The sequence below is a fragment of the Egretta garzetta genome, unplaced genomic scaffold, assembly GCF_000687185.1.
Source record: "Egretta garzetta isolate BGI_Z169 unplaced genomic scaffold, ASM68718v1 scaffold447, whole genome shotgun sequence".
NCBI classification, from domain to species: Eukaryota; Metazoa; Chordata; class Aves; order Pelecaniformes; family Ardeidae; genus Egretta; species Egretta garzetta.
Genome location: NW_009260397.1, coordinates 2,248,274 through 2,262,366, shown reverse-complemented (window position 1 = coordinate 2,262,366; position 14,093 = coordinate 2,248,274). Strand labels below are relative to the sequence as shown.

The following is a 14,093-nucleotide window of genomic DNA, read 5'->3' as shown; positions in this document are numbered from 1 at the left end:
CAGCTCTTGGTGTGTTTTCCCGATTGAGGATGTATGGTCCTTAACTTTAAACAATGCTCTTATGTTACTGATACAAAAAACCAGAGAAGTTTGAAAAAAAAAAAAAAAGGGGGGGGGGGGAGAAGTGAAAATAAATACATCTGATTTTTAATTGCCTTCGTACAGCAGAGCTTTGGGTGTTGGAATATTTTAACACCTGCCCAGCTCAACAGTTGCTTATTGTTACTGGGTTTTACAGCAGAGCCCGAAATGTCGGTGTGCAGCTGCGGGCAGGCAGGGTTTGCACGAGGGGTTGGGACAAGCCAGCAGGAAACTTGAGAGGTGCCAGGAGATATTTCTGGGCTTGCTGAGAAAAGTTGAGGATCATTCAGTGTGAAAGTGTTTGCAGGTGAAGCAAGCTCTGCTCCAATGCCAAATTTAAGAGCTGTTCTGCACTGAAAAGTTTGCTGCGTGAGCTGTGCATTTGCTCTCTCATAGGTCGGAGATTGGGGTGGCAAAAGCAGTGCCAGAGCCTCCCTGCTATCCCGTCCCCTTTTTGCTGGGGAGGAGGAAGAGGATGAGCCAGATTCTGTTTCTGTGTGTCAGCAGCAAAGCTGCTGCCCAGATCCCAGCGCCGGCCACCTGTGCCAAACCCACAGCAGCAGTTTGGCCTGCACATGCTTTCTGCCTGCTGTTGATGGTTCAATAAAATTTAAAAAAAAAAAAGAAAAAAAACAAGAAAAAAACTCCTTTATCTTGCTTCCCGGGGTGAGGGGGCAAGGTTGAGTTCACCACGCTGCTGCAGGGGAGCACAGAGGGCTTTGCTCGAGGCTGTGCCCCCCCGAGAAGGTGGCTTTCCCCGGGGTTCCTCCTCTCTCTCTGGATGCCTTCCAGAGCCGTTACAGCCGCTGGAAAAGACTCCTGTTGGCTTTGGAGGGCTCTGGGTCCTTCCCTTTTTGTCATCCTCTCGGAGATATTTAATTAGGTCAGTAAAAATTAATGTCAGCAGTTGCGGTTTGTGTGTGGGGGCCAAATGATGCACGAGACCCCCTGGTTTTTATGCTTGCTCTTGACAAAACGCGTCCCCTCCCTTCCTTCCCTTCAAGTAGCTTCAAGAGCTGTTTAGTTTGTCAGTGTTTGGTAACTGGGGAGGATACTTCACCACGCAGCTCGGGAGAACTTGAACAATCTTCTTTAAGGGGAAAAGGAAAAAAAGCCATGGGGTTTTTTTCTAAGCTTTGAGTCTCCTGTGCTTCATTTTATTTTTATTTTTTTTAAGAGACACTTCTGCCTGAAGTGTTAAAAACACACCCTTGGAGCTGCTGCAGCAAAGCTGATCCTTAGGCATAGTAAAAGGTTTAATGTATTTTTGTAGGATCCCTTTACAATTCCCACAAGACAATCCTGCTAGGAAAAATAGAGCTACAAAAAAAAGTTTTACATTTGTTTAAAAAAAGCAAAACCAAACTCAATTTCCAGGTATTACCAACTGCATCATATTTAACGGGTGAAAGATATTTGAGCCTGATGTGACTCCTCGGTGCAGTTGCTATCGCTGGATAATGTGCCTTTACAGCTTGCCAGGTCCGTGTCAGAGATGTGCAACTACATGTGGCCGGTTTCTTTCCTCCCCCATGCTGGAAAAATAAATCCCTACTGTCTAGCCATGGAGGAGTATGCATTTTTTCCCCAGCATATAATCTTTGGTATTCCTATAGAAGATGCTAAATATAAACAGTGGTGCAGGTACCTTTGACTAAATAAGTCAAACGTGGCAGAAAGGAGCTCCGCCTGGTCTTAGGGGCACAGGGGGATTTATGGGCCAGATTTGAGGATTTTCCAAGCTTTGGCTTTTTTCTGTCTAGCCCAACCCATGTGGCATGACGGGGACGGCTCAAACCGGCAGTCTCATGTGCTTTGCCCTGGTGTAGGGACAGCCATGCACCACGTGTAGTGGGACAGGAGATGGCAGTGGGGCTTTCCAGGTGACACAGAGGCGGTGCTGAGGAGGGCAGGGTGGCCTGTTGGGCTTTTAGGATGGCGGTGATGCTGCACCCCACGTCCTGCTCCTCCAGGGTGATGCCTGGTTCTACCTGCATGCAGTGAACACTTCGGGGGATGCACCATGCCAAGGGACCTAGCTATGGAGCTGTGCCTCCTGGATCTGCAAAGACCTGAGATGTTTGAGTCCAGGGCCACCTGGCCTCCCTCTGTGCATCCTTCTGGGAAACGGGCAGAAGTTGAGCCCTCTGTCCTCCTCAAGTCCTCCTCAGTCATAGAGCAGGGGAGAGCAGGGGTGGTTTGTTCTCTAAAGGTTCCTTTCTCTTTGTCCCCAGATCTCAGGAGTTGCACCTGAGGACCGAGGCACATTCCTATCTCTCTGACCTGACTAAGCCTTCGGACTTGGAGTTCATTGAAACCAAGAGACCGCGCCTAGATCTGCTGCAGGACCCCCTGATGCGGCACTCTCCTCTCCTGAACCAGAGCCAGCAGGGAGGGACAGAGGATCCCTCAAAGGTAAGGGGACAACAGCCCAGGATGGGAGCTGGGTGTGGGGTCTGCGGTTTGGGATCCTCTTGACTTGTGTAGAGCTACCTTTGAGGCTCTGAGCTGCTACTGAAATCAGCGTAGATTGGTGGCTCCTGATGCATCAAACAGCGCTTGGTGGCGTTGGATGATACTCACTGCGCTGGGGTGACGTCTTTGGAGAAATAGAAGCGTATCAGCTTTCCTCATAACTATTAGAGTCGTGGGCTTGCATTTACTGGGCTATTAGATGCGCCGGAACAGTATGGAAGCTCTTTTAGGCTTAATTAGGGATGGTCCTGTCTGGCTTTTCTGGATGCTATGCCCTGATTTGATTTTTACTTGACCTTTCTCATTTATCACATCTCTTTATTTAATAGTGGTGTTTGAAGGGTTTGAATTGGTTGCTGGTGGTTCTTTAATATAATCTTCCCCAGGAAAGCCGCCCTTGTCCTAGTCTGATTTAACAAAGCAAATTGTTTACTTGCAATTGTCCCCTCTGCGCATGTAATAAATGTTGCAAAGAGAAATCCCTCGCTTGTGTGCCTATTTGGATGTACTTTCATGCTCTGTTGGGGTAAATTGTGTTTGATTTTACCTCGAGCTTGGACATATTCGTTGTTGGCAGGAAAGTCTTGCTGGGTAAACAGGCTGGGAGCAGCTGGCTTGTGCTGCCGATGGGAGCTCCAGCGCTGTGAGCACCGAGGGTTAATGCAGCTGCAGGCTGGGCTTCAGGGATGTCTGAGCCCTCAGTGAAATGAAAAGGAGCTCAGCATCCTTACCTGGGACCGCAGGATGGTTTGCTGCATCTCTGTGGGAGCTCACTGAAGTAACGCGTGGGCAAGAAAGCTCTTGCTTGGGAGTGCTGGGATATTCAGACATCTCTTATCCGTACAGTACTGGTGGGCCTTTACATGAGATCCCTCTGACCCATCTTGAGGGAGATGGATATTTAACTTCGGGGTAGTTCCGATGCCAAGGGAAGTCTGGCTGGATCTCCTGGAGGAAAGGGCTGCAGGGACTGCCAATTAGGAATGGAGAGCTGATGCTGGGAGGGATGGAGTGGCCCTTTTTAAAGAGCTATATTTGAACTCGGGGACTATGAGAAATGCACCAGACACATCAGCTTGCTCTCCTTTAGCTCTCGATAGTGTGTTGCCTTTGAAAAGGTGCCTCCGAGATGCTGTGGCTCTTCTGTGTCCTGTCTTTGCTGCTCCCTCTGAGATGTATCTTAATGAGGCAATGCTGTGACCAGCCAGGAGTCTGCTCTCTGTGCCATCGGGATATGTTGTTGTGGCTCTGAGTATACACGTGGGATGCTGGGTAGAGTGGCTCATGGGGAAAATAAACTGTTGGCCACGAAACAAAAAATATCCTCCTCCAAAGACGTGAGGAAACCAGGACGGCTTTTCTGTCTGCACGTTATTTCCATCAGCAGTTCTGTTCTGCTTCTCACCAGAAAACCATGTATTGTCTCAGCTATTTGTTTCTAATAGCTGCTCTTGAGGCATTAGTTGGTGAGTTCAGGGGCTGCATTTGCTTCTTGGTCTGTGACACATTTCCAAGAATTACGTGCATTTTATGGGGCTTAAAACATTTGTTAATGAAAGAGAGAGAGAGAGAAAGCCGAGAGACACAATTCAGCAAGGCAAGATTATGCTTTTAGTGGAGCCATTTGTAATTTCAGGGTCTGGAAGGAAGAAAAAAAAAAGTGGTGTTCGTGACTGGTGAGAGCCTAAGTGGAACTGGGATTAGTTGCTCAAGACTAGCAGGGACTGTTTCCAGAATGGATTTGATGGAGCTCACTGCAAGACTGGGATGATCTCAGCGCTGTTAAGTGATTGGGAGCAGGCGGCCAGTCTGGGGTGTAGGACCACTGCTCCGAAGGTATATCTGCCTTTTGCAGCTTGGAAAATTGGATTAATAGCAGTCTTTTGGCTTTATTTTTGAGCAGTCATCCTCAGACTAGTCTATATACTGTTTGTGGACATTAAGGTCGTGATAAAGCTCCTGCAGCTGCTCTGTGTGTCGCCCTGAGCCTCAGTATGTTATTGGGGCTGTTCTGGGTGTGCTGGTCCAGAGGACATGCAAAGAGCTGAGACTGGTCTTTGGCTATGAGCTCTGGACACTTGCATATCTGGGCTATTTACATATGTAAAATTACTTCTTATGTCCATGCTAAGCCAGCAACAGTTGAATTTGGCACTGGGCTCTGATGGTGTAAATCACCATCTAGAAGAGCTGTTAAAGACCTTTCCGAGAGGCTCTGTGCTGAGCTCCATGACTGCCGTCAGCTCCTCCGCCTGGCTGATGCGACCTCCTAAAACAACACGTCACCACGCAGCTAATTCCCACTCTGCTCCATCCCTGCCCATGCTGGCCCACGCTTCGCTTCTAGCAGCACTGTGTTTTTCCCCGCTTGCTCATCACGTCCTCTGTTCTCAGGGGTTATTCTGCAAGCTTCCTCCCTTCCTGCAAGTGCTCTGCAAGGTGGGTGCGGAGCCAGAAATCTTTGTGCATCTGTGAGCTGTGCGTGTCTCGGAGCGGTGGCACACGCGCGGCGGCAGGACGCGTGTCTCGGAGCGGTGGCACACGCGCGGCGGCAGGACGCGTGTCCCAGTGACCAGAGCTGGGGAGAGAAATTTGCTATTCCATCTGTGCTGCTGACTCAGTGCCTGACAAAGTCATTCGATAGTTTATCTAGGGCAGCTTTGCAAGCCGGGTGAGCTCTTTGGGTGAGATGCACCACGTGAGCCCAGTATTACTAAACACGCTGGTGGCTGTTTAGACAGAGTATCCTAGGAGTTGTTTGCTTACCCCTTACCCCATTCCCTGTTGTTGCTGTCACTGCGTGGGGAGGAGCTCAATTTACTCATCCAAGTAACAGTGCTAGGACTGCTTTTCATGGTGATTTTGCAGATTGAGCTAATTTTTGCATCGTAAAGTGCTTCACAAAACCCTCAGTAAGAAGGTAGGGGGTTGCTTATGCCCTCTGGGTGCCAGCCTGACTGTCCCAGGGGATGGAACTGTAACGCAGCAGCAGTGGATATCGCTTTCAGGCAGTGAGTACCTGTTGGTCTCTGGTTTCAGAGCAGCGGTGGAGCCGAGACGCAGTATCAGGTCTGTGTTGGTGTGAGTTAGCATGCCCCTGAAAGCTACTGGTTATATTGGGTTTACCAACCTTCAGTCCAGGGGAGAGAAGTTAACACCATTCCTGCACGTTTCCAAGGCCTTTATTTTGGGCCATAATCTGTGCTCTGAACACAGATGAAGTAATCGATGCGGCAAATGCTGGCGACAGGTTGCAGAGTTTTTCCCGTTACCACCACCAGAAGAGAAGTGGATCTCTTAGGTCTTTTATTCCTCATTTACCACTCCCAGATGTGGGGTGAGCTGGGCCCCTTACCCCATTCAGGATCACTGCAGCCTTGCTCCAGGCGAGGCTTGGTTTGTAAGGAGAGGGTAATGTCTTCTCTTGGATCAGCGCATTATAGCTGGGGAAAACAGGCGTGCTTTTGGGCAGCGTGCCTTTCAAAAGCAGCAGCTTTACAGCTAAATCTCGGTTGGTCTAGTAAAAGATATTACCTTTCCTTACGAACTTCACGTTGCTCATAGCCTCGAACACTGGTGTTTCCTTTCAAGCCAGGAAAGAGAAGGTTGTTTTTTCTTGCCTGTTTTCCCCCACTTGAGCATCTTTTTCCCTGCAAAAGGGGTTGCTGGCACATTGCTGCAGTGCATATAGTCCTGTGCTCCTGCTGCTGGACGGAGCCAGGAGGGCTCAGGCGAACTCAGTCTGCTGGGCAAGAAACAAAATCTCCCCGTGGCCCCTCTGCCAGTGGGGGCTCACGCTGCCTACGAGAAGGTGCTCCCTTGAGCTGGCTGAGAATAACCAGGCAAAGCTAAAGCGGGACTGTTTTTTCAATCACTGTAAGCCTGGATGTGAGATTTGCTGGAAGAGCTGCCATGATGCAGATTTGCCGGGTGTGCTCTTGGCAGAGATGCAGGAGCTGGTTCCCAGGACCCTCGGTGGCTTCTGCTTTCTTTCCAATAGAGAAAGTCACAGGCCTCCATCACGTAACAGCGGATGGGAGTAAAACAGACAGCTCCAGAGTAGGCCAGTAATGTATCTGCGTGATCCCCTGTCTCTGCGCATACGTGCGCAGCTGGTGCTGCGTGCGATCCTGCCCCGTGGGGACGGCGAGCCTGGCGCGTCTGGTCGAGCAGCGCCTGCTCTCCCCTCGCCAGAGCCGGAGGGAGTCCTGCCTCTCCCATTTCTTCTTATTCCCATTATGCTTCCACTTGTTCTTCTTCCCATTTCTGAGACTTGCTTTTCCACCACGTACGTGGTTTGCTGCTCCTTCCTATAGGATGTGAGTCAGTTGTGATCTGCGTTTAGTCCCCTTGCAAGGGCTGGCTGGCTGCACTTACGCGTAGCCTATCGCTCCCGCAGGAATAGCGGGGAGCCATGTAGTCCCACAGGACGAGGCTGGGTAGAGGCTTAGGAAACCTGAACCTTGCTGCCATCTGTCCTGGCAGGCCGCTGGTCACTGGGTAAGTCTCTTCCCCTTTCTGTATCTCAGATTTCCCCATTCGTACAAGGGACAATGCCACTTCCCTCTTTTGTAAAATAATTAACAGCTATTGATGGAAAAAAGGCTATTAAGAAGCCATGTGTTGTTAGGACTTGGCCTCTGCTTTACTTTGTTGAAGGGTTTTAATTTCTTCCCTTTCTGCGTGAGTGTTTTTGTTGCGCTACAGACTAAAAAAATGGAATAAGGAAAGGGAAGGGGGGAGTCTTGGAAGAGTCGGCACCAAGGCCAGGAAATATGTATGGCAAAGCAGAAATTAGGGCAAAGGGTGTTTTGGTTTGATGCATGTTAATGTAGCTTTAAAAGTAATTAATTGAAAAAGGAGGAATTAACACATCTAAAATGCCTTTTTAATGATGCATTGAAGCCAGCGGCATACATGCCAAATTTCACACTGGCTGCCCAATCCAGCGCCCCATTTACAATCAACTCCTGGAAAACAGGCTTTGGGATGGAAAGGCTCTTGGCTAGCCTGCTAACCCCTGCCCCGGCCGCCGGCTGGCAGAGCACCGAGGACAACCGAAAGGCCTTTCGGGAGCTCTGCTTTCTCCTCACCGTGCTGTCCAGTGCCTTGGCAGCGCCGTTCCCTGGAAGCTGCTCCGTCCCTTGCCGAATGTGCCGGAGGGAGAGGAGTGGGAGGCTGGGGACTCCCGCAGCGGGGTTTGCCCCACATGGGGAGGGATGCTCGGAGGGGCAGGGCTGCAGCTCCCAGCACGGATATCTGGGCTGGCTGGCTGGTAAATCACCAGTCGTGTTTCTGCTCCGTGGCTTTGTTATGGGAACATTGATCTGTTGCTGGGATTAACCTCTCAGAGTTTCCAGTGGGTTGGTCTCGGAGTTATTAATGAAACTGGCTGGAACTTGTGTTGACCTTGGCAGAGGCCCCAGTTGGCTTGGAGGTAACTGGCAAAAGCATAATCTCTAATTGAGTAATCCAGTGCTGGGGGAAGGGAGCGGAGGGGGTGGAAACGCAGCAGTGCTTTGAACTGGGAGAGCCGCGGCGCTCCGACGGGATGCGTGGGAGTGGAGCGCTCAAACAGGCGCTGAGCACGGCGGCCGCGGAGGGAATTAGCAAGGAAAAGCGAGGCAGCGTCTCTGTTCCCGCACCCCGGGCTCCCTCTTGTAGAAGCCAGCCCTGAATTCCAGCGCCTCCCCGTGATTTATTGCCGCGGAACAATAGTGCAGAGGGGCTGGAGAACGGAACGAAGCTGTGAGCGTCGGCCGTCCCTGGGCGCGTGTCCTCCCATAGCCTCTGAGTCTGCGGCATGGGTCACGCTGGGCTCCCCCTTCCCTGCCGGAGGTCATTTTTCACTTGGGAAAAAGAGCTCGAGGCTCGTTACTGGGGCTTTTGATGAACGCCTGCAGGCAGGGAGCCAGCGACAGCACTGGGCTGTCCTCCTTGGCCCTGCACTTCTGCCGCAGGAGAGGGACCAGTTTCCTTGGCCAGCTGTAGCTGTGCCCACATCTGGTGGGGACAGGGGTGACTGCCAGGGAGCCCCGCGGGACAGGATGCTGGGGCAAGAGGGATCCTGCAGAGCGGCAGTAGCCACTGCCATTCTCTCCGTGTTATCCGAAACCCAAGTGAGACGTGGAGCTCTGTGCCGGTGCGTGGCTTGATCAGCCCTGTGAAAGGTGAAATGCCTCAAGCATCTTGCCACGAGAAGAATAATTCTTGCCCTAAGGACTGCAGGGTGCTCTATGCAAAGCCCGTGCACGCCGTGTGGCCTCCCAACTGCTTCTTGGAGAAGTGGACTTCTATGGAAGTGGCTCTGACCTCAGGTCTGAGCAATGAAATGAAACAATTTTAGTGGGTACAAACATACCTACATCTTCCCTGCTTTTGTCCTCCTTCCCCTGCAGAGAACAGCATTTCTTATTAACTCTCTTTGCAGCCTTCTTGGCCGGGAGGCAGGCTGGGCTTTCCCGGGGTCCCAAGGCTGGTGGTGCAGTTGGGCGCCCATCAGGAGCGAGTGCTGTGGGGTTGTCGAGTTCAGCAGCTGTAGGAGGATCCTCCTGCGACGTGTTCAACATCCACCCATCTGCTGTGCGGTTGCTCACGCTGTTGACTTGTGCTTGATAAAAATCTGATTGCAAAAATGATTCGGTGGGGTAGGGAAGGAAGGGGGGGGGACTTTGCGTTAGGGCGCAATGATTCAAAGCTATTTCTGGGAAGATGAGGGAGATGTTGGCATTCTCTGTCATTCCAAACATATTTAAAAGCTGAAATATTTGCATTGTTCACATTGTCACAGCGCAAACACTTCTGCCTGGATTTGTCCTTTCCTCTGCTTTCCTCCCTGCTCCGAAGATTGTTTCCAAATTGCGTGAGGATGCACGTGAGTGTGTCGACCCCTGCTCACCTGCGTGTGAACAGACACATTCGGGAGTGTGGGTCTGCCTTGTGCAAGCAGTCTGGCTCTTGTGGCATGCCCAGGAGTTCATTGCATCTCCTGCTGGGATGTGGCTGTGCCAGGATGGCTGCAAGGGCTTGTCAGCAGCTCGTGCCGTGCACCGGCTCAGGATGGGAAGCCAAGGGAACAAACAGCCAGAGGAGTGTTGTATCTGGAATGGGATGTTTTGTCCTGTGCATGGACTCATTCTGGTTTCATTCAAAAACTAGATGCTGTTAGGTGTCGCGTAGTCCTTGCGAGGCATCCAGCTCCTCTAGCTGGCCCTGGGGTGAGGGCTAAAGGGAAGGAGCACCAATATTGACAAAACAACTGATTTTATACCATTTTTCAGCTGAAGTTCCTATGGCTGAAGAACTGAACTATGTCCTGAGAGACTCGGGCATGGCAGGCAAAGCGCTTGTGGGCTGAGGAAACGCTCTGAAGGCAGGGTATAAAAACTGAGCTTGACCTTCCCCGAGCCACCTGCAGCCTGGCTCTCCCCTGCCCCAGCGGCTCCAGCCCCTGGTGGTCCCCAAGCCACAGGGAACGGGGCTGAGGCTTAGCATGGCTGGAAAGCCAGCGGGTGAGTGGAGGGTGCCTCAAGCACAGGTGGTTGTTTCGCACTTCTTCGGCTCATTTGTGGTGATCAACATCCAAAACAACCTTTTAAATTGTCTTTCCAGCCGTAGCAGAAGCGAAGGGTGGCACGGGGGGGGCCCCCAAGCCACAGGGAACGGGGCTGAGGCTTAGCATGGCTGGAAAGCCAGCGGGTGAGTGGAGGGTGCCTCAAGCACAGGTGGTTGTTTCGCACTTCTTCGGCTCATTTGTGGTGATCAACATCCAAAACAACCTTTTAAATTGTCTTTCCAGCCGTAGCAGAAGCGAAGGGTGGCACGATAAGGCTGGCTGCTTCTCAGGAGCTGCTTCTCTGGAGCCTTCATCATTTACATAATTGGACTTTTCTGTTCCATTCAGTCAATATTACAAGGCTCACGCAGTGCGACATCTCACCTGATCTGCTTGAGGGAAGGAAAGTCCCTTGATTTTGTGTGCCTCACCCTTGTAATGGGAAGAAATATTGCCATTTTTTTCTGCTTGCAATGGGGCAGCATTGTGAGCTGGGTGTGCTGTGTGGATTCGTGGAGATTTTTCTTCTCTGTCTTTGAAGTGTTTGTACGTGTTTTGTGTATCTATTTTTTCTTTAATAGCAAAGATTCTTATGTGTGCTGTTATGTCCTGGAAATACAGGAGGGCAAAGCTAGTTTGCTGCTTAACTTTGTCAGTCCTCGAGTGGGACTTAGGTTGGTGCGGCAGGAACTGGTGTGGCACGAACTGGCACTGGTCTCCTGTGCATTGCTGCAAAGGACGGGGATGGTGCAGAATGAGGAGGGCTGTGCCAGCCGCTGTCTGCCTGCAGTCAATATGTTTTTACACATTTGTGGTAAAAAAGAAACTCCCACCTGGAATAAATTTCCAGGGAAGAATTCAGTCCTGGTACCAAGAGTGATGGCCTGGCTATTTTCTTCTCCCCTTGCAGTTTCAGCCTGAGCTGGGTTTTCTTCTCTTCCCCTCATCTTCTGGGAGGGGGTGTGGGTGCTGCCGGGCACGGAGCACTGCTCCAGTTCCCACTGGATCCAGGTCGCTCCGGGATGGGCTATGTGATTCTTCCTGCTTTCATATGATCTGTCCGGTTAGCGCGGGCGACAAAGCAGCAGGAGATTGATTCGCAAGCACGTACGTCTTCTCACAGATGAACTCAACCTCCCTCCTTGTTCGGCATCCCTGCACACCCCTCCTTGCCGAGGGTCTCCTTGGGGAGGGCGAGGGATTTGGTGGGAGCAGCTTGGGTGTCTTCTCTGTGAATGTACAGCACCGAGCACGCTTTTGGTGCTGTACTTTTCCATCGTTATGAAATGCAACCCATCCACAGTTCTGACTCACACAATGAAAGCCAGCAAGTTGTGACACCGATCAGATTAATTTTGCGTGCTGTGTTTTGAGGAGGCGGGTATTTCATGCTAAATCCTTCCTTCCCAGTGCTGGGTGGAAAGCCGTGGAGGAGATGCAACAGCAATTGATGGTGTTTGCCTGCTGCTGCTGGAGGGGATGGAGTGGGGGAGTGATTTTAGAGATGGATTTGGCAGAGAGGAGTTGCTGTTCTTTGTGCCTGTGGTGATGGAGCTGTAATAACATATTGAACATGGCAACAGCCCTTGCTAAAGCTCCGTGACTTCACGTCCGTGCTTTGTGGAGCCTCATCTCTTAACAACACCCTCAGCATCAATAACAAGAGAGGAGCTGTTGAGCGCCAAAGGGCCTAGTTATAATCACTTGCTGAAAACCTCCTTTCTTTTTGGACCCAAACCTGCTTTTTAAACATAAAAACTCGTTGGCTGTGTTTTAGGCAGAGAAGGTTTGGAGGGCTTTCTGGCTTGCTCCATCACGAAATGCTCTGCAGCTTCGTGCTGCATGGGGGGGCCGAGGGGCGATGGACACTGGTGTGCGTGAGGAATGCTGGCTGCACGCTCAGCGAGCGGAGAGGGGTTGTTTTAGGACAAGCTGACAGGCCCTTGGCTTGTTCTGCTGCTCTCGAAAAATGTAATTCTAATTCTTGGCACCTTTATGCAGGAGGATAAGGAGTGAGAGCACAGCGGAGCCTGCTCCCTCTGCCCTTGGAAATGGGCTTTTACCCAGCAGCAGAGCTGGCTCAGGGTGGGAGCAATGTGCTCTGTCCCACCCCCAGTTTGGTGAATCGAAAGCAGAAATTAGTAGGGGAGAAGCAGTGCGGGATGAAATGACCTGAACCACCGCCTCGCAGTCCTGACCTAGATCTAGATCCTCTTTGGTCATCTCAGCACTTTGTCCGAGCATCTTTTGCATATGCCAGTGTTTGGCCCAGCTTCTGCTTGCCTTCATCCCGGGCTAGGACTAGCGACTCCTTTAATTTTTTTTTTCAGCAGAGGAGATGGGCAGGAGATGAGGGGTTGCCCAGCATGCGGCGCATCCACTGCATCCCCAGGGGCTCCTCCTGGGGCTGCAGAGCCCACAGCACCCTGCTCTGGTGCACGCTGGCAGTGGGTTTCTCCGCTGCCTGCCGTGCCGAGCACTTTATCACCTCCTCTCCCTGCACAGTAATGCTTCCTAGGATTGCCTTCAAATGCCCTGCTCTGATCGCTGCCCTGACAAGGGACATGGCTGATTTCTCTCCTCCCTGTGCTGCTCCATGAGGAGCAGCAGTGATCGGTTCTGCCTTCTGATCTCCGCGTTGGATGCCGTCGTTCCCGTGGCTGCTTAAGAAAGAACCATTGCCTAGTACAAATCAAGGCGTCCCACGTGGTTACGCGACCAAACCAAGCGCAGACTTTTATTTCAGGCTGTTTTTCAGGTCTGCGTTAATTTATCTCGTGCCAGCCATCGCAGGTATGACGTAGAGCAGATTGCCCCCAGCAGCTAATGTTTCTGCCTCGGCAGCAGGCAGAGGCGCAGATGTAAACACAGGAACATTACAGTCTTTCAAACACTAAAAGCTGCTAAAGAATAGGCAGGTATGTGTATGTAAATACATAGTGTGCATTATATTAATGGCTTTCAATATATTTGGAGAGGGATTTGTAAATACATGCATCCATGAATGTTTCATGTGGATATACTTTTTCACAGGTTTTTAAGTAACTGGAAAGCCTACATTTTTTTTTTTATACACACACACACACACATATATATGCTGCTTCATATACTTGTAAGCTGTTTTTTCAAAGGCTTCTTCTAGTTGTGCAGTTCAGTGCTCCTGCCTTCAGCAGCCACACGAAGAAAGGCTTACAGTCTCGAGCAAAGCTAAATATTGATTTGAGTCAATCTGGGTGCACTTGGAGACATCACTAGTGTTCATGAATACACTATAATCGCCGATTGGAGTGGGGAAATTTCATCACAAAGGCCCCAAAAGGGAGGTTTATTATTGCTTTCTTCCAAATGCCTGAATTTTATTAGCTTCAGTCATTCTTGGCAGGGCAGTGGAATGGGATTTTATAGTTAGCAAAGGAAAAGTAAACACAGTAATCATTTCACAGCCCTGTGCCTGCCAAACCAAGATGGAAATTCCAGCCTTGGTGGGAAGCTGCTGCTTTGCTAACAGATAATAACAAATTCACTGTAGGCTTATTCTTGCTATGGGAGCTGAGATGTTCAGGGCTTTTTTCTATAACATCCTGGCCTGGAGAGGCAGGGGCGCTTCATGCTTTAACGCAGGAACAGCCTGGGCAAAGATCTGCGGTTTGAGCGACTCCCACAGCCATTCGCAATCAGAAATGGTGCCTCTGCCCAGAGCCTTCGGGAGCTGCTTTATCCTGCGCTCCCGTCGGTATTTGGTGTTCCCTTGGTCAGTCCTGCTCTGATCACAGAGCTGTGTGATACTCAGGGAGTCTCACGCTTGAGATGCCGTGATGGTCCCTACACCTTGAGACCATCTCTACCTGCTGAATGGGGGGGGAAACATGATGGCAAAAAATTCCAAAACTCTCATGGAAGGTTTGTTTTGCATGTTTTTCTGGGCTTGTTGATGTGGAGGGCTGGGCTGATGGCTCATGTCTAGACCAGCACCCGCCCGCGG

General features: G+C 50.8%; 1 protein-coding gene across 1 annotated transcript in view; it reads left to right on the top strand.

Moving 5' to 3' along the window:
- The window catches only part of NCOR2 (nuclear receptor corepressor 2), a 188,012-nt gene that overhangs the window by 25,142 nt on the left and 148,777 nt on the right, over positions 1 to 14,093 (top strand). Inside the window, exon 4 of the mRNA XM_035898548.1 lies at positions 2,316 to 2,496. Coding sequence (XP_035754441.1) covers positions 2,316 to 2,496 — 181 coding nt within the window. The remainder of the gene's footprint in view (positions 1 to 2,315; positions 2,497 to 14,093) is intronic.